The 21,395-nt window shown below is 33.6% G+C and overlaps 1 protein-coding gene across 1 annotated transcript in view; it reads left to right on the forward strand.

Moving 5' to 3' along the window:
* Window positions 1-21,132, forward strand: part of LOC136035288 (myotubularin-related protein 10-B-like) — a 118,288-nt gene extending 97,156 nt beyond the window's left edge. Inside the window, exons 11-12 of the mRNA XM_065716972.1 lie at window positions 8,718-9,107; window positions 15,745-21,132. Coding sequence (XP_065573044.1) covers window positions 8,718-9,107; window positions 15,745-16,542 — 1,188 coding nt within the window. The 3' untranslated portion in view covers window positions 16,543-21,132. The remainder of the gene's footprint in view (window positions 1-8,717; window positions 9,108-15,744) is intronic.
* Window positions 21,133-21,395: the final 263 nt, after the last annotated feature.

Genomic DNA, 21,395 nt, shown 5'->3' on the forward strand with positions numbered 1-21,395 from the left:
ACGTTTCCAGAACTAGTTAGAAATGTTTCAAGTGAGTTCATGCTGTGTTGAATCAACAAATGTGTTGCCTAAGCGACAAACGGTAAAACTACCTTTGGTACAGCTTATGAATTTGCATTCTGAGCAGTTAATTATGGTTTAATCTCCTTAATAGGATTTGAAGTTTGCCGCGTGTTTAGACAAAAAACGGCCGTATTCTTTCAATACATACACATTTTATGCCAGGTTTTGAATTAGGAATTACTTCCAGAGTAACGTTCATCCTGTCTATTTTTTTTTTCCAGCTGGAGAGTTTGACTCAGTAAGAATGAATAGTGGCAATGCTGGATTTGTGGAAATACTTTCGATAGAGGTTAGATCTCATCGAATCTTACCCATTTCGCGACTTAAAGGCTTATCCAAATAAGTTTTCTTCTTTTAGTGTCTATGTTTTACAACTCTAAAAAATATGCCAAGGAAACGGTATCTTTTTTGTAATAAATGTCAGTGGGTCTTTCGCACCTGTGCGCTGATTAAAACGCTAATTCTATTCACCCTTTTGAGAAACTTGGGTGCATTTGTTCATTTCGGAAATAAGTTCAGATTATTTCATGCGGTTTTTCACTTTACCCAGAGCACCGAATGAACGAAATTAGACCTTTTTGCTCAAAGGGTTAAAATATGCGGCTCTCATACAATTTTGTACTCTAATTTCTACGTAAAATCAAAACACTCAGCTTTTTCAACAAAAGCGAATTAAACAAATTTTGTGCTGAAATTATTCAACGGAAAATTTATCATAGCCACACACACACACACACATATATATATATATATATATATATATATATATATATATATATATATATATATATATATATATATATATATATATATACATATATATATATATATATATATATATATATATATATATATATATATATATATATATATATATATATACATATATATATATATATATATATATATATATATATATATATATATATATATATATATATATATATATATATATATATATATATATATATATATATATATATATATATATATATATATATATATATATATATATATATATATATATATATATATATATATATATATATATATATATATATATATATATATATATATATATATATATATATATATATATATATATATATATATATATATATATATATATATATATATATATATATATATATATATATATATATATATATATATATATATATATATATATATATATATATATAACTTTCCAATAAATTAAAGAAAATTCCAAATATATAGTTGAAACCACGCCACAAGAAATATTAAACAAACTCAACACCCTTCACAATAAATATATCTTACCTAAGCTAGGGTCACCTGTCCCCCTCTCCCATAAAAAAATTAAATAAAAATGTCTCTCCCATAAAAAAATTAAATAAAAATGTTACGACATTAAAAATTTCTTATAATTCTCTTGAAAATTCTAAATGAGTGACATTCTTGAGCTGACTCAGATAGGCTATTCCAATTAATATGACAAGCAATTAATGGATTAAAGTCAGACCTCACCGATGGAGTAAATAAAATATTAATATTCCTTGAATTGCGAAGATGATGCTTAGTAGTATTAGCAGTAGTAGCAGAGGAATTTTATTGAAAATAATAATTTTTTTATATAATAGTACAACAAAAGCGGAACTTGCAAGGATGTGCTAAAATAAAAAAAGAAAAAGAGTACCTTTTTGCCTTATCACATAAATTAGATAGTGGTTTCAAAAAAGAAGAAAAATTTGACTTCAATACAGTAAGGCGATAAGTGACTCAGGACTGAACGAAGCAATGGAACAGAATTTTTAAAACTGATCCAGGAAAAATGTATTTTAGCTCCCTCAACATTCCAAGACTCCTTGAGATCTTCATATTAATTAGTTGAATATGATGCTTGAATGAAAGGTTTTCACCGAGAAAAATACCGAAAAATTGGACATACCAATCCTTAGGTCTATTGAGAGAGTCTCTTGAAAGCTGGATATCAGTTAACTCAAGGCAAGCCAGAGAAATAAGGAAAAACTATTAAAAAACTTGACTTGGTAACATTTAGGGCGAGGCAATTAACATTGAACCAAAGAACGACTCTCTCAAAAAGATCCACTAATTTGGGATGCATCTCAGGCCCAGTTCTTACTATAATACCAATGGTACTGCCATCAGCGAAAGCAACGAGAGTATCCTCATTCTGCGAAAGTGATGGATTTTTTCTTAGTTTTGAAAGATTCAGGATGAGGTAGGAGACAGCAGACTGTAGGTTCTCGTTTCTTAACCGCAGGTATAAGGTCATTAGCATAAATCAAAAACAGAAACGGTCCAAGAACAGAGCCTTGAGGTACACCAAACTCAACTTCAAACGAAAAGCAGCAAAGGGAATCTACGGAGATAGTTCTACCCGACAAACAGGAATCAAACCGAGAATGAGCCCGTCTTCTTACACCATTGTGTGATAGCTTATAGAGCAGAATCTCATGCGGTAAAGAATCAAAGGTCTTACGGACATCCAAGAGTATAGCAGCGGGAATCAAACCAGATTCAAGCGCGGTGTGGAGAAAATTTAGAAGAGTTACACACGCTGGCTCCGTAGAATTTTTAGCACGGAAGCCAAACTTAAAATCATGAAAAAACTTTTAGCCTCTAGAAAAGCAAGTAGACGGGAAAGCTTGGTCTTTTCAAAAGTTTTGCTAAAAACAGACAGCAATATAGGGCGATAATTGGCTGGATCATTTCGTAGTCCACCTTTATATAAAACAATTACTCTAGCTCGGTTAAGAGAACTGGGGAAAATCCCATTTTCAGAAAACATTTATAAGCTTCGTCAATGGAGAAATAATCGAAGGAAGAATGAACTTAACTACCATAGCTGTAGTGCAGTCATGGTAAGGCGACGAAAAACCTTTCAAGCTATTTACAATCCTGGCTACTTCTGCATCAGAAGCGGCATACAACACCATTGATTTGAGTCAAGGCGGCCCAAAATGAGATTTGTAATCTGGTTGAGATTGCGAAGACCTGACTGAAGAAGCAGTAGTTTTCCCAATATTGGCAAAATATGATTTAAATGCTTCTTGAACAGACGAACATCCTCAACAACTTCAGGACTTGTAGGGATAGAAAGAGCCGGATAAGAACGTTTGAGGACAGAATTGATCATTTGCCAAGTTTTTCGAATATCCTTCCCACTTTTTTTAGAATATTAAAGGAATTATTGAAGGCCAAAGGTCATCCATGGATTAAGAGGAATAGATCTTTTAGACCTTGAAGTAGAGTGGGACATAACGCATATGTCAAAAATAGACTCTTTCACTGACTCATAAAAGGAATCAAACTTTGAACAAAAATTATTACCCTCACCAAAAATATTCCATGTCTTCTCAGGTAAATGGGATCTTAGGCGGATCAATTCATTCAGACCAAACCTAAAAGAAGCCGAAGCAGATGCAGGAGTATTCCTACTCAACGCTTTTTCAAGGTTAAAACTGGAAAGTACAGGAAAATGGTCTGAGATATCACTCACTATAACAGAATTCCTAACCAAATAAAGAAACGAAAAAATATTATCAATTAAAGTCACTGACGAATCAGTTAAACGTGTCGGAAATCATGTTGTTGGTAGAACACTAGCAGCGAGGATATGTGAAAGAAAATTAATCGTGGTATCGGACACCATATCAACTAGATTTAAGTTAAAATCTCCCATTATCACAAGTTCACACGAACGTCTGCCTGTTAAATCCAAGACCTCAGCAAGGGCCTGAAGAGAAGAAGAGACGGATCCACTCGGAGGTCTATAAACATTACCAATTATCAAAACCTTATTTTGTAATTTGATTTCAATAAACTGTGATTCAAAAGCCCCTTCATCATTCCTTGACAGATTAAACAAACAAAAAACAAGTTTTTTTAAATGAAAGTAAGGAGCGACATTAAAACTTAAAACTAACAAAAATTACTCCGTATATGAAAGGGGCTTTTCCTCCTCAACGCCCCGCTTTTTACGCTAAAGTTTGACTCTTTCTCTTAACTCTACATTTTAAAACAGTAAAAAACTTCAGCGTAAAGAGCGCGGCGTTGAGGAGGAAAAGCCCCTTTCATATACGGAGTAATTTTTGTTCGTTTTAAGTTTTAATGTCGCTCCTTACTTTCATTTAAAAAAAACTTGTTTTTTTGTTTAATTTCTGGACATTTTTTAATTAATGCATTTTTCTTATCTTGGCAGTCCACGCATAAATAATTATAACGAAATTTGCATATTATTTTTTTGGGCTAAATGGCATTTTCATAGTTTTGATCGGAAGATTTTGAAAAAAAAGGAGCGAGAGAGGAAGCCTATTTGCCCTCCAATTTTTTGATTACCTACAATTTTTTGATTTATAGTTGCCTTTTTTTTTATTAGTAATCAACTACGAACGTTTTCATAAGTAAAAAATATACGTAACTTACGAATTAACTTACGTAGCGAACTTCTATATTCGTATGTTTTTATTGCGTATATGAGGGGGCTCAACCATCGTCGATACCTCGCTCTTTATACTAAAGCTTAAATTTTGTCCCAATTCCTTAAGAATGACCCCTGAATCACAAAGGTCGTAGAAAAAATAGTTGAAATTACTAAAAATACTTTAGCGTAAAGAACGAGGTATTACGAGGAGGAAACCCCTCATATGCGTAATAATTTCTGTTCGTTTTAATTTTTAATGCTGCTCCTCACTTTTAGTAGAAAAAATTTTCCATATTTATTTTTTCATTGTTTTTTAAATAATGCTAGAAAATCCTGCGCCCCCTCCATTGAAAGTGTCTTCCCCAATGAAAAGTTCCTCCATTTGAAGATCCTCCCACGTAACCCCCCTTCAACTTCCCCCCCCCAAACCAAAAAAATCCCCCTGAAAACGTCTGTACACTTCCCAGTAACCATTACTATATGCAAACACAGGTCAAAGTTTGTAACTTGCAGCCCCTCCCACGGCGACTGCGGGGGATTAAGTCGTCCCCAAAGACATAGTTATTAGGCTATTCGACTATGGTGAATAAAATGTCTATCTCAGAATTTTGATCCGGCGACTTTTGAGAAAAAATGAGCGTGGGAGGGGGCCTAGGTGCCCTCCAATTTTTTGGTCACTTAAAAAAGGCATTAGAACTTTTAATTTCCGTTAGAATGAGCCCTTTCGCGACATTCTAGGACCACTGAGTCGATACGATCACCCCTGGGAAAAAAAAGAAATAAAAACGCATCCGTGATTTGTCTTCTGGCAAAAATTGCTAAATTCCACATTTTTGTAGATAGGGGCTTGAAATACATTAAGGTTCTCTGATACGCTGAATCTAATGGTGTGATTTTCGTTAAGATCGTATGACTTTTAGGGGATATTTCCCCCTATTTTCTAAAATGAGACAAATTTTCTCAGACTCGTAACTTTTGACGGGTAAGACTAATCTCGATGAAACTTGTATATTTAAAATCAACATTCAAATACGATTCTTTTGATGTAACTATTGGCATCAAAATTCCATTTTTTTAGAGTTTTGGTTACTATTGAGCCGGGTCGCTCCTTACTACAGTTCGTTACCACGAACTGTTTGATAGCCTCGAATAGAATAGGGAAGAACATTAGAAATATACAACACTAGACCACCCTTTGCCATCTTTCTACGATTTAGTCGCTCCATTTTTTATCCGGGTATATCTAAAAGCATTTCATTGCTAGAATTCAGAAAAGTCTCACATAATCCGATAACATCGGGTTGCCCATCAAAAACTATCTGCCTCGACTATTAAGCTGAAATAAGTATTAAGCTGAAGGACCAAAAAACGATCATTTCGTCCACTAGCTCACTTTAAGTATGAAATACAGTGCACAAAATATTTACAGATTTTCATTTAATTTGACCAATAGAATTGCTAACAATGCTCAAAACATCTAATGGATTACTTTGCACTTGAAGTAAACACCCATGAAGGGAGTAAACATCCCCAGAACCTGAGTTAGAAAAATTCATAAACCTTAAAGAGATGGTGTATCAAACCTGCGCCACAACACACAAAAATAAAATAAAATAAACAAAAAATTAATCAAGAGGCTATAAACGAGCCAAAATGCTAAAATCACAACAATCCTATCAATAATCAAGATATATATACATTTTATATTATTGAACATATTGATAATAATAATTTCAAATGAATTTAGTGACTTCCTTAAATCATTAATCTTACTACACAGTTCCTGAAATAAAAAAGAAAAAAAAATATGACGCTTAAGCTCCATTACATTAATGTACCCATGAGACCACCAAGTAAAATCATTTTCGAATAACAAAGGATTAAAATCCCAACTGACGCAATGACTTGTGAAAACATACCAATAACAAAATTCGAAGCAGATTACACATAAATCTCTTCAATGAAGAAATATCATTAAACATATGTAGAATATAAACTGATTTCTTCTTCCCACTAAGAAAAATGAAGAAAAGAGAAAAAAAATGAATTTAAAACTGAAATGCTAAAAAAAAAACAAATAAGAAAAATAGAAAAAGGAAAAACACAAAATCACAAATAGACTTAAAACTAAATGGTTTCAATCGTTTTGGGTGGTTATCAGCTTGCTCACACTTGCAAACACGACCACGATCAGTCCACTCGTTCTTTACACCATATCGGTTTCTTCTTCCTTTAAGAATCGATTTTTTTTGCTTTCTTAGGCAAAATAAAGAGCTTTCTTTTTTGCTCTTTATTCAGTGACGAATATACCTGAATTAGCGAGCTTTGATTTCGTTTCGAAAACTCTAACATTCGAAACATAAGTGCCCTGTAAAAAAAAAAAAAAAAAAAAAAAAAAAAGTGCAATTGTTGGGCTGCTAGGTTGCATGGGAGATCCTGTCAGGTATTTTAGTTATACAGCCCAAGTACCACCCTCCTCCCTAATTTTTGATATAAAAAAGGTAAACATTACGGCAATGGGCCTTACAGTCCGTGCCGGCGGTGCTCAGTTTCATGGCCCTTCAGTCAGGAAGCGCAATGGGGGGGGGGGGGGGCTGTGGGTTAGCCATCCTGTGGTTTCACACACCTTTCCTATTTAGCTTCCAGAGAATTCTCCCGGCATCCATTTTAGAGCTCTTTGGCTGAGTTTAGAGTGTCACACCACCGACCCTCGTTTCAAACCAAATAACTAGCGACATTAGGACTTAAACCCTTGTCTTCAAGGACAAATAGCTTCAAGTCTAGCGTGCCAACGTATTAGTCAACTTGATATAAACCAAAATTAACTGGTTTGTTTTTAAATCTATTATTATTTGTCATTATGAACCAAGTATTGATGAAAAATACGTAAAAAAAGAAGAATATTTCAGACCAACACAATCACCAAAATTTATCCTACGGATATGTGCAGGTATCAGGAAGGGGCTGGGATGCTATTAAACAGGCAATGACTTTGAAAATACATTCAACAGAAATTTTCTGATTGTAATAAAGTAACAATTTTGTTATTTTAGTATGTAACTTAGAATAGGACATATACCCTACTATTGTCATGTTATTTTGAACAAAAAAATGTTTGAGAGACGTCACCAATCGATAGAGTAATGTTGATAATCAGGTAAAGTGTGCCCACACACATGCCAAACTCACTTTACACAGGGACGGTTTTGGTTTGAGACGGTAAATATATGTCGCAGTAAATGAATTTTGACTATCATTTTATTTCTATTGCCTTGTGTTTCTCTGAGGTGTACATACGCTAACATAACTTTAATATCTCTGTGTCACGCAAGATATAAACGAAGTCTTAATAATACATAGAATAGCCTTTCTTTCTCAAATACTAACATTTATATTTGATGCGGTATAAACTGCCAAAGAAGTGAAATATTTAAAGAGCAATCAGTATCCTTTTTAAATAATAAAACATTGTAATTAATACTTAACGAAAGAAAGATGTTTATTGAAACTCCGTTTAACAGCGCCTGTCTTGTGCCTTTTTGAAAAATAATCACGTGAAGCCAAGTACATTAAAGCCGCTCAATATGTCGCTAGTCCTTAACGCTGAATTCCCTCCATATTTAGTAAAACTGTTCCTTTTGAAGGAGTTCACAGATGACTTGATTCGATAGCCCTTTCAGGGACCGTTGCAAATAGATTTGTATTGTCAACCAATTTTGTATCTGAAATATTCAGTTATAATCGGTTCTTCTGACAGGTAATCTTTTTGTACTGTGAAATAGATAGTTTATTATTACTAAATTTATTGAGGCTATCTCGAGTTGTCAATTTCGAGAAGCGTGTCGAAAATTCTTATCTTCTAATAAAACATCTCCAAGAATTTATGTTCCAGTTTTCCTCTTTATGCTGTGGTATCTCTTTTTTATCAGGTATATACGTCTATTAAGTCTTTATTTTAGTATTTATGAATGTTTTACGGACAATAAAATGGATGATTTAACCGTCAATAGAGTGACTTTAGGTGTTCTGAACCCTCCTCAATAGAAGTAGTTTTTAAAGTTGTTATTTAAAAAGTGTAACCTAACTGTTGCCAAATATTTAGGACAAATGTCTCAATAGGATACTATTAAAAACGTCTTCCCATACCAGTTCTTTTGTAAACAAATATTTTGCTAAACATGTTTGGATATGAATTAGCTTCAATAGCAGCTTTTCTTTTTTTTAGGATAACCAAACTCCATTAACCTCACGAAGTGTCTGGGACTGGTCACTTCAGTATGATGAAAACGAACAAGAACTTTTCTACAACCCCTTATATCCGATCTCAAAACGAGTTGTTGAAACTCGCCAATCCTTGGGCCTTCCTCCGACTGATCCCACCCCTGCCCCTCCTGCATCGCAACTAACCTCGCAGCTAGCACAAACCTTGATGACTTCATCACTGAACCTTGGTTATCCTAATATACGGACGCGGAGTGGAAGTATTTCTTCTTTGAATAGGCACTCTTCATACCTTGAGGATTTAAAGTTAGATGGCACTGAGACGCTTAACCGAAGTTGGATGAAAGCTGGATCGAGAAGCTCTTTGTTTGGAGCTGGCTGGAATAAAATAAAGGTCAGTAGAAATACCAAGGAATAAAAAAATTTCCTTGATTTTTCTCTGATTCTTTGAAATTTTCGATAAACTTTTGATAAAAACGTTTCATTTCAATGTATTTGTGTTCTCGAAACCGTAAAAATTACGTTTCAGTTTCTTTTGAGACATTAGAATGCGCTACAATTTTAGAAAATTCTACTCTTCTTATGAGGAATTAATCATCGTTATTCGACAAAAACAATATACAGAAGAAAATTAAAAATGAGAGATATCGAAAAAGGGTAATTCCAATAAGAAAAAAAAAGTCAAAACACTGTTGTCTTTCCATGATGGCACAAAAGACAAGTGCTTTAGGGTGCACATCTACAAGATTGCCAAATATCCAAGAAAACAATAAAAAAAGAAAGAAAAAAACAAGTAGATCTAGCCGACATAAAAGTTAAAAGAGGTGGAACTATTTAAAATCTTCAATTGTTTAACCGAGGAAAGGCCCTGTCGGGTGCCCCTAGCATAATAGACACTAGCCAGTTACCGAAGTTACCGATTAAAATAGTTATAACAATGTCAATAGATCAAGGGAAGCTCACTCTTAATAAATATAAACTTGAAACGTGAAATAGCAAAATGATACAATATTCCATACAAGAAATAATCATTGGAAGCATGAACTATTTTAAGTAAAAATAAAAAGTATATTACCAAATGTTATCAAATAGGGCTAATTAGAAAGATGGTAAGAATGCTCTACTTAAAATACTAAGGAGTCAATCGACCATATAGAGTTCCTTTCGAAGTACCTGAAATAATTATAAAATGCATTCACTTTGTCGATCCTATTTCTAATGTAAAAATTGGTCATAACTGTTTTTAAAGAATTGAAGAGATTTCCTTCTGGGGGCATGTTCCTAATTGGAGAATGTCTAAAGATATAACTGATCCCCGAATGAAGCTTATCCCTAGGTGTTTCTGCCTACAAGTTTCCTGTTCAATGAGTACGATTGTGTCTCTAATGTCGATCAGATAGGAAATTTCATAGTATATAGAATCATATAATGAGAGACCTACTTGTTGGATCTTTACATATCTTCCGCGTCAGAATATTTATGAAGTAACTATTTGGGCTTCTGAGTATGCTTATTCAAATTATTTATTCAACTTATTCATATTATTTTTAAGTCCTGAGTTAAGATTATTTGAGTATGGTGCCTCAGAAGAAAAAAAATAAGCATATTTAATCGTGGATTTGGTATAGGAAATGAGACAGTAGTAGATATGAATTTCACGTGAGGAGGGTTTTGAAATGCGTGACAAGCCGCATTACATTTTCGCATTTACACGCTGCATTTTCCTCTCGGTATTAGACGTTCTGAAGAAAAAAAGAAATATAAAGGATGACATTTTCAAACACGATTCAACTAATAATTTAGCCCGTCTATTTCAAATGGACTATTCTTTTTTTCAGAATTTGATTAACTTGTGGTTAATTTTTGTGAAAAAAAAAGAATTATTAACTTATTTTGTTTTTCATATTCATGGAAGAAAAATATTTCCTATTTGAAAAATAAATATTTTAGATCTTAGAAATGCCAGTGTTCTTGAGCTGAAGTAAAGTTTTATAAACAATGACTTTTAATATTTTGTTACTCTTAGTTTTGTTCATATCTCTCGTAAGAATTTAAAAATGGTCTGTCTTATTTTTGTGTTGTATATTGTTTTCAACGCGTATATTAAACTAAACAACATCTTTATGTCTAGAAATTTCTTATTTAATATTAGGCACTAAAAACAGAACCCATTTTAAGCATAAACAACTTTTCATCGAATTTTAACCTTTTATAACCTTAGTTCTACTGCCCTACGAATAACGCATGGAAGGAGAATAAATAGGCATATCTATTAACAAATGAACTGACATCCTTTTTATGCAATCCTAATAAGAGGGGTTAATGCCAGATTTGCCTCTCACTCAATTGGACTCTCTGTCTTGGCTTTTTCTACAATTAGCCATGGCTTTATGACCACAACTATTCGATTTTGATTCAAAAATCAACGGATCGATTTTGAATTAAAATGGAATAGAATGCCTATGACAATAATGCTTTACTTTAAAGAAATCACTTTTTATCTGCTATTTTGTTCACAGTCTTAGTAGGAATTTAATAATGACTAGTTTGTTTTTGTGACATCGATTGTTTTTATGTCAACCTTAAATCTAAAGCCTATGTCATTGGCTCTATGCATGTGATGATAGTGATTCAAAGAAGTTAATCTTCTTTTTCTATTTTGTTCATAAAGGCTCAAAATCTAAGGCACTATAAATTAAAGGCTCTTCGATTATAAAGGCTCTTCGTTTATAAAGGCTTTATGTCTTAGGCTCTATGCCTATGCCAGTAATGCTTTAAACAAATCAGTCTTTATGTACTGTTTTGTTCGTGGTCCTTGTTCAAATTTAAAAAGGGCCAAAGTTATTTTTTTTACATACATTGTTTTTGTTGCCAATATTGTCGGGGGGGGGGGGGGGCAGCTGGAATCTAGTAAGGAACTAACCACTGTCCATAGTAACCCACAATTAATAATAATAAAAAAAAATCAGATTCAAATAAATATTTGCTGTTGGAATCGCCATGGCCGAAAACACTATGTAAGAAAATTGCAGTTCTGTAGCTTGAACAGCAAGGAAAATCGCTTTTTATGCATGAGAATCACTAATGCGTCTGTTTTTCCTTCCGCTGATAGCTGGACACTGGAATATCATAGGAAGTTGTTTAAGGGTTCATATTAAAGAAAATTGATACAACTCCATGCTTTTGTAATTAACAAAACACAATGTTTAAAGTGAAATTTTAGGACAAAATTAAATTCAAAGGCTCTCTTTTGCAGGCTATATATGCCTGTGACAATGATCCTTTAAAGAAGTCAGACTTCATCTTCTCTTTTTTCATAAAGGCTCAATGTCTAAGGCTCTATGAAATAGAGGCTCTAAGTCCTAGGTTCTATGCCCATAAGAATAATGCTTTACAGAAGTCAGTCTTCATTTTCTGTTTTGTTCATGAAGGCTTAATGTCTAAGGCTCTATGAATTAGAGGCTCTATGTCCTAGGTTCTATGCCCATAAAAATAATGCTTTACAGAAGTCAGTCTTCATCTTCTGTTTTGTTCATAAAGGCTGAATGTCTAAGGCGTTATAAATTAGAGGCTCGATGTCCTAGGGTATTATGCCCATAAAAATATTACTTTACAGAAGTCAGTTTTCATCTTTTGTCTTGTTCGTAAACGCTATATGTCTAAGACCCTTTGTCATAGTCTCTGTGGCTGTGACAAAAGTGCTGTAAAGCCATCAGTTTCCTTCCTCTCATTTGTTCGTAGACCTTGCAAGAATTTTTGTGACATACATTGTTTTCGTTGTTAATGTTAAATTTAAAAGCGGTCTTTTATCGACGTAAATATTTTCTCAGCCATCGCAGTTCTTTTTTTGGGAAATTAAGTCCTTTTCATTGCAGAACAATTCCTTTTTTCTTTTATTTACTTTTTATCACAGTTTCGCCCTCTTTGTTGTTTGTGTTACATTCTGCCAAAAATACTGCTAACTTATACTTTTGTTTTTCACCTTTTAGAAATCAATATTTTTAACACTAACGCTATTGTTCTTGTGTCATAAGATTTATTAGAAGAAAAAACTCGTGCTGATAGTCTAGATGAAGGTAGTTAATTTTATTTTCTCTTTTTTATCGAGACTATTCTCTTGTTCTACGAAATCTATTGATTAGAACCAGATGATTGGTGATACACGCTTTAACTTTCTTGATTTTTTTGTCGCGCCTTAATTGGAATTTTCCCTTCCCGTGTAAAAACGAGGGGAATGTCTTTAGCAGGTGCAGTAATTTTATTTTACGGTAAAGTCTGATTAATGAAAATTGCTGACCCTCCAATCTAGTCGGACTTTGGGACAGTTATTATAATGTTGATGATGAGAAAAAAAAAACAGAAAAAACAAAGGGATGTAAAATTTAGCTCTTGTTGAAGACGGCAATTTTTTTTCAAGCGAAAATACCTTAGTGATGCTCAATTCGAGAACCAGTTGATGGGGAAGGAAATTCGTGATAGGAAAGAATGCTACAGGATGGAAAATTATGAGTGAAATGAAATTCGTGAAGTTCGCCTCGAAAGCTTCTCATGATAAGGAGATTATTTAGACGCATATTTGAATATCATTCATTTTTATGTGAATATATGGGAAGTTTTTATGCAATTTTGTAGACCAGAAATGGGTTAGCCAACTTAGACTTTTTTTCTTATCAGGTGACATACTATTCGACTGCCGAAGTGACATATAACTCCTGAGTAATTCTAGCAGAAGTAAGAAATGATTCAAAATAAAAGAAGTTAATGAGAGTTTTGAAACTACTACTACTTTTTACAACTTATAGCAGCAAGCCACCTGAGGCCAACACAGTTACGCCATCTCCTCCTCAATCCTAATTTCGCCTCTATGACTAATAGCCCTCTTCAGCAAAATGTAGTGCAGATGCTCAAACAAAGAAACCAGCAAGTATCTATCTCACTCATAAGTCTTCCAATAAAAAATCTCACAAAAATAACTTGATAAGAGTCTTAACTTGAATACGTTTTAAGTTGTAAGTTCTCGTAAAAGCTAAGCCAAATCTTGGCTAAGGCTTTATAAGGATCACGCTGCCTTTTTCATTATTTAGGTCTGTAACTGTATCAAAAATATTTTCTGTAGACGTATAAAACCTAAGTTTCGAACTGCTAAGCAAAAGCACCGCATGTGTAAAAATATAAAACTGAGAAAACAGGTTTGTTTTCTTTTTTCTTTTATGTTTGTTGCAACTTTGAGATTTCTTATTTTTTTCCTCTTTAGCTTCGAAAGTAGTTGGATTTATTCGTAAAAATTTCACCCTAAGCGATTATCAGCTTTTTTCAACTCTATTCAAGTCTCTTGTTCGACCTATCATTGGTCAATGTGACAAAGGTGCCAATTATTTACCAAATTGGCAATTTTTTCTAAAAAAAAAGAGTAAGAAATAGAAAAAAACAGGATAAGAGGGCGCCAGAAAAATCTTTGTGGGCCTAGAGTCCTCCCCAGCGCCCCTGTATCCGACAGTGGAAGAGCAACAAAATATGTACCAAAACTAAGAGGCATCTCCCTCTGTAAATGGTTGGAAAACCTGTCACTTCCTTCCAACTCCTATAGACTTCTCGGTGGTAATTTTATTGAAACTTTCAAACTGTGTCACAAATCACTACAATAATATTGGACCAGAGGTTCTTCAGTACAACCAATCTGCGAGGACACAACTTTAAGCTTAAACAAAACACTTTCAATAAAGACGTTGGAAGGTGGTCCTTTCCAAACCGTGTAGTAAAAGAATGGAAGAATCTCCCCCAAGATATGGTATAGGCTGACTCTACCAACTCTTCCAAGAATAGTATTGACAAGTTTTTTTGGTGAATATAGATTTTTAGAGAGGTGAAAACCTTTTTATTACAGTATATTATCATTATTGTTATTATCTCGCCCTCAAATTCTTTAGATCCTATATGCTTTGCTGCTTTTTGTGCTTGGTATAAGCACAAACTATTAGCTTGTTTGAAGTAAAGATGGTATTGCACATGCTAGTGAATGGCGAAGCTGGAAGAGTTAATGATCTTCAGTCTGCCCTGGAATATGGAATTCGAAAAATATTTGCACCCTTATATGGGATTCTTGCCGTGTTGTGAAAGAAGACTAAAAGTGTTCCTGACGACTGAAAGAAAACTACACTGTCAAGCTGCTGAAGCAAAATAGATAATCTCTGAGTTATCACGCTAAAATCTATATAGATTAGAGTCCTATGGCGTATGCTGCCAGTCAAAAATTGAATTTCGTTTTGTTTCCAGTCGAAAATTCAGAATCTTCTTTTATGATCCTTTTTGGCCGTTTTTTAGGACGTTCTACTTTTGTTTTGCCCTGCGGAATTACCAATAAGGGGGATACGTTTGACATGTATGGGATATTGATCTTCTTTTTCCACTTGCATATGATAGGACCTGCTAGTTTTCACCTTGTTATCTTATGATCAAGACTCTGGTAATATTATTTTTTGTGGGTTTGTCTTAATTCTTAGTTCTATGAGAAACAGGTTCAGCAAGCAGTAGAATCTTACAGGGAAAAATCAAATGAGGTGGTTAACATAAAAAATTAAGGCAACTCAATAGTTGAGGAGCAATCCTAAAAAGTATTCTAACCCACAGACAAACGTAAAATTGAACAGGGCAGCGCCCTTACATTATTGCCAAACATTCAGTAAAAATAGCCAAAAATCAAATCGGATATCCAGAGAATGGTGTAGACCAAGTCAGGTCGAGGGTAGTAGGGTGAGAAATATTGAAAAGGGCAACAGGATACCACATCTGATACAACAGACTATACCGTGGAAAATCATACGTAAATTGAAATGAAAAAGAAAAACCAAAATAATTCAATGAGCATTTACTTTTTACCAGGGCTCAACAGAGAGATGGCACCTGACTGATTCAGGTTTGTTCACGTGCTTTACAAAATTTACTAATAACTATATTGCTTGAATGAATAAATTTACTTTTCCTTTTACGTAGTGCACGAATGTTATTGTATAATGTTATATTCTTCACTTCAGGGAGTTGCCTTCGGTACAAGTCCTCGCCCGTCCAGAATTCTGGAAGAATATGAAAAGAGCATGCTTGAAGGTGAAATTATTGACGCTATGGGTACTTTAAAGGCTGGTACAGTTTCTACTCGAAATAGTGTCAAAGACGCGTTCACGCCTCCCAGTATAACCCCTAGACATAAAAATGGCGGTACTAATCGATGGACAGTGTGTGATGGTCAATCTCTGGGGCAAAGTAGGCGGAGTTTGCAGCAATCCGAAGATGAACTAAGAAATGTACCTGTACCCTGGCATAAAATTGATTGGTCTGTATATACAGTGTTGCCAGTCATGCCTCTTGTTGCTAATTTAAAGTTTTGGGCTCAGTGTTATGCTCGATTTTTTCCTGTGTTTGACATTAGAGGAGGTGGTGATTTGACGAATTTTTGTCAAAATTGGGGATATGTTGATGAACTAATGATGCTTGAAAACACAATAGCTAGTTTAGAGGCCGAACTTAACTATTATAACCAAAAATCACCGAAATCTCGCTCTGGATCAATTTCAAGACGGGTTTCCTCGTCGAATTCAAGCATACGAGCCCGTACCCCAACTCCTATTCAGGAAGAAGCTGTTGATTATAGTTCTAACCCAAGCTTGATATTATTAAGGCAAAAGCCCCTGAGTAGTTTGTCGGCATTTTATCCTTTTACAAGTCAACGAGTTCTTAATGACAAGGGTAGCCACATTAGGTCATCTGCTGAGTTTGACTTAAGAGTTAAGCCTGAGGAGGAACATTATGAAGGTGACTTTATTGTAATATCCTAAGTGACGTAAGATTTAATTCTTTTTGGCGGCCCTGTACTTTCTCAATTCATTTTGCTTAGGGTCTGGGCTTATATTTAGGGGGGAGGGCTGTGTATCTGTGCCTCTCCCTCCCCATATTTTTTTGTTGGAAAACACACAAATAGCTTTTTTTTTGTTGCCTTTTTCTTGAAAGTTTATTCTGTTTTTCTCCAGATTCAACTCTTCACGATACTTCATTGTTATTTTTTCTCAGTTTCGTTTTATAAGCCTGTTTTGTTTATACTGTTAACTTCTTTTATGGTTGCTAATTATGTCTTTACTATGAAACTGTGAAATTGCTTGTAATATATTAACCATGAAGCTTTGACGGTGCATTTAGAATGTGAGTTTCGTCCTTATGCTTTCGTAGGAGAGGAATGGGGAAAACATAAATTGATTATATTCCATTTTATTACAACCAGCGTAAAGCCCAATACTTGTCACTTAAAATTTTGAGTAACTATGTTTTTTGTGGACACATAAAAATCCGACTAATAAACTGATTGTTATTTTCATCTTTTTAGAAAAATAGCTGACTTAATTATCATTAAGTATTTACATTACTATATTTAATCACTTAATGATTTTGCATTTTATTGATTCAACCGTCGTAAAGCACTATGCTTGTCGGTAATTTTGAGTATGTTTTTTGAAAAAAACATAAAAATCCTGCTGATGAATTGTCTTTTTTCCATCTTTTTGGAAAGGTAACTGTCTTAATTATTATTTAGGATTTTCATTACTATAGTTAATAACTTAATTATTTTTTCATTTTGTTGATACAACCAGCGTAAAGCACAATGCTTGTCGCTCAAATTTTTCAGTTAGTATGTTTTTATGAAAACATAAAAATCCGACTATCAAATTGATTTTTTTTTTTTTTTTTGTAAAGATAGCTCACTTAATTATTATTGAGGATTTTCGTTATTATAATTAACAATTTATTATTATAAGCTCAAAAATGACAAATTTAAAAGCTTAAATTCGCACCATGTGGTGAAGGATGAGATGAGTAGGGGGGTATTTTTATCCCCCTAAACTGAACCAAGGACAGACAAGTGACTTTTAAGATTTATTCTACTGAAATCTAGATCAAATTACTCTTTTTTTTAACTGATATGACTAGCGAATGCGATTATAGTCATCTATTGGAATAAAAAATTTATTGACTGCCCCGTTGTTCAGAGTAAAAATACTTTTCGTTGTGTTTTGACGGTTAAAAGTATACACTAATGGCAAAAGAAATTCTAACGTTTATTATAAATTCAAGAATGCCATCTATTCGTGGGATGAAATGGACAAATTCAGGCAAACTTAACTCGGTTGCCCAAATAAAAGTTTTTTAATGTGACTGTTTTGCAATTAAGGCTAAAGAGCAAAGAATATTTAAGAAAGCAAAAGCGGAAGCTCTAACTTCATTACGAACAGGTTACCGTCAACCATCGAATGTATCGAAATATTGTTACTTTATAAATAGCTTTCTTATAATTAATTATAACGTCGAACTTTGAATTAAAGCAGCGCCAAATAAATAGTATCTGTCTAGCCATATTGTTTCATAACATTATTTAATTTAGTCCTCCCAACTAAAGCTATAGGCGCTGAAATCAATTGTTAATAACATTCTAGGAATATAAATATTTTTACAAGTTGGTCTCTAAAGTTGACCGTATGGATTGTATTGGGAAACTTCTCACAGGATTGCATAAATGGCTGATGGAGAATTTTTGCTATAATATTACTTATAATACCCAAAATTATATGGCCTAGGTGACGCTTGTAAGTACGACTATAGTCTTGTTCTAATTTTGTATTTGATGGATATAACGGTAAGCTGATCATACAATGAAAATGCGAGAAAATTGTTCTGTCAACACGGGATAAGAATTTTTTTTTTCTTTTCGCTGATTCGTTTGTTTTTTTCTTGTTTTTTGTTGTCTACAAAACGCCTAGTGAAAGTGGGGCATAAAATGTAGTAGGCGGCTATACCCTAGTCCTCCTCCCGTGCGTTGGGCTTTTCAAAATGTCTTAATAAATCACGATAAAATTTCGTTTGCGAAAAAAAAATGTCTATGGAGTTACAAGGTCATTTCTAAAGTTACAAATGGCAAAAATGTTTGAATGTTGTACTCTTTTTGCAATTAGTACTTACCAAAAATATTTTGTATTAAAATGCCCCAATCAAAAATTCCCCTTCTAAGTTCTCCATCAGTGCTCTGTTCTTTTTTTAATTTTTTTTTTAGTAGTTTCAAAAATTATACTTATGACGTTTTATTATTTCTTGCGTCCCTTCATTCAATTGGACTTTGCTATTGATACATAAAGTGATGGTTGCTTTTAAGCCCTGGGCCACGTGCAAGGTAAGAAGTAGGGTGATTCGTTTTGCTTATATTTTACGTTTTTTATACAGGGAAATTTTCAATTTGTACATGTTTACAAGTAAAATTTAAAAAAATATTTTTACACTGAGCTCGATCCTTGCGGAATTAATTCCAATTAAGTACTCAATTTGGTTTGAATTAACTTAATTTGGGGCTATTGCCATCACGTTCGATATCGTGAATGTTATGAGTTGGATTGTTGTGATCGTATTTTATTTCGTGGCACCCAGTGACTGAAAGAGATTGAGCATTTACGGTTGTGATGATGTTTGATTTGAGCATTGTGAGCACAATTTCATTGTGACAATCAATGGCTGAGAGGTGGCGTATTCGTTGTTATGTTCATGTTTTATATTGATAACTTGAGTACTGCGGGATTAAGAGCTTGGCTGTTGGGGTTGTGACATTGTTACTGAGTAATGTGGAGCGCTTTGTCACTTTTAGTTATATCATACTACTGCAATCAATTCGTGATAGCAGTTAACTCCCTAAGGCTAACACACTAACGAATCCTCCTCTTTCCACCCTGTTTAGAGCTTGTACTTTTTTTCGTATTATAGACCAAGTGAGACTAAACAGGGAAAAGCAATATATCTTTAATAGCTAATACCGACAAAATTCTCTCTAGTCTATATCTCGGATTTTTATTTTTTTCTAGCAAAACTCATTAAGTCAATTATTATGGTCAAAGTGTTTCTTTTGAGTATGACATATCTTGGAATGTCATCTTTTTGTCATTTAGGTTTGTCAACTTTGGCATAGTTGGCATGCGTTGATTTGATGTGGTTATGACCCCTATGTGTCTGTACACCTTCTGCTGGCAAATTTTCTTGGGGGATATAGCCTTGGTTCAAACGAATACAACTTAGTGTATTTATGCACAACTTAGTGCATAAATGCAAGATTTCATGCCAGGCCTTGTCGTTATGGCGCGACGTGACGTGAATTTGTGCGTTTTGTGTGTGTTGAGAAGTTTCGGCTTATCTCACAACAAATTAAAATCGTGTTTGAATTAGTATCTCTGTCGACACGACATGGGATTATGTTATTATATTTGATTCTCTGCCGATACGACGGATGTTCGATTTATAAAATTTAGACATCAAATCAAGATTTTTTCGTCCTTTCGTGGCATACAAATAAAAGGTCCGTTGTTTTTCATGTCGGCAGGGAAATTTAAAATTCAAGCGGCGAATTAAAAATGTGAAATGAATTGATGACACTTGTTAAAAACAAAGGAAGCTTTTTTTTGTGTCATAGAATCTGAAAGAGCATTGAAATCAGCTAAGCGATTGAACAAAGGCTGATAATTAATCAAGCAATTATCATTACTTAAAAAATTAAGCTGATAATTAATTAAGCATTTAAGCAAATAACATTAAATAGTGATAAAGTATTATATTAAAAATTACAAAAAAAATTCTTTGATTTGCAATTGTGAGTTGACATCAAACGCACAAATCAAACGTCAGAGAGTGAAATATTGATATGATGTTGATTTTTTCCTTGTCTCGGCAACCCTGACATAAACATCATGAATAAGTTTTGTATTTTGAAATGAGATAAACGTATAGGCTGTAAAACCGCCATGTTTTTTGCGAAGCAAGGGTATTTTAGATAGTTTCTGCTGTTTTTTGCCCTAACTGGCTACTTTTCAGGCTAGCTAAAGTTTCAGCATTCGATAAAAACAGCCAGAAATCTCAATGGCAAATTTCGAAAAAGAATGAGTCAAAGATTTCGATTTTTGCGAAAAATGATAGGGGATGAAATAATCCTAGAGCTAGCGTAGTTAATTACCTGAAGTTTTAAAGGCCAACAAAACAGGGTAAAAACGTGTTTCTTTTTATCTTGATTAAGAAGAAATACCAGCAAACTTAAGCGAAATTGTAACGATAATATGTTGGTGTATAACATGACTCACTGGCTCTTAAACTGGTGTTTAATATTTAAGATTTTTCTCTTGTTAGTTTGTTAGTACTAGATTTGTCCATTTGAGATTTGGTTATTCCGCCCATTTTTATTTTCTCTCTTTGTGAGCTCCGAAAGTAATGTTGTTGTTAGATTTACTGATAATTTGTACAAAATTGTTAATGTCTCTTTATTTTTGATTTATCAATGGAGGCAACGTAACAAGTTCAAGGTGATGAAATCATGGTGATTTGCTAATAAATCCGGAGATATGTATAAAGTATTTGTTAGTTTGACCGTATAGTTAGGGTAAGCAACTCTATTTTGGATACTTTTTAAAATATTTTTTTTCAAAAAAGCATTCGAGCTAGTTGCAAATTTTTTTGAGTCTTTCACAAACTAAGATTTATTAATTAATTAAACTAATTAAAATTGATATTTGGTCTGATTTTTGAAAGTTTCATTCGCCGAGCTCAACTGCTTTCTCTAAAATGTTTCATAGCCTATCTTTGGCAAGTAATCGTTCACCTTTGTCTAATATTCAAC

This window comes from Artemia franciscana, chromosome 14 (assembly GCF_032884065.1).
Source record: "Artemia franciscana chromosome 14, ASM3288406v1, whole genome shotgun sequence".
Lineage (NCBI taxonomy): Eukaryota > Metazoa > Arthropoda > Branchiopoda > Anostraca > Artemiidae > Artemia > Artemia franciscana.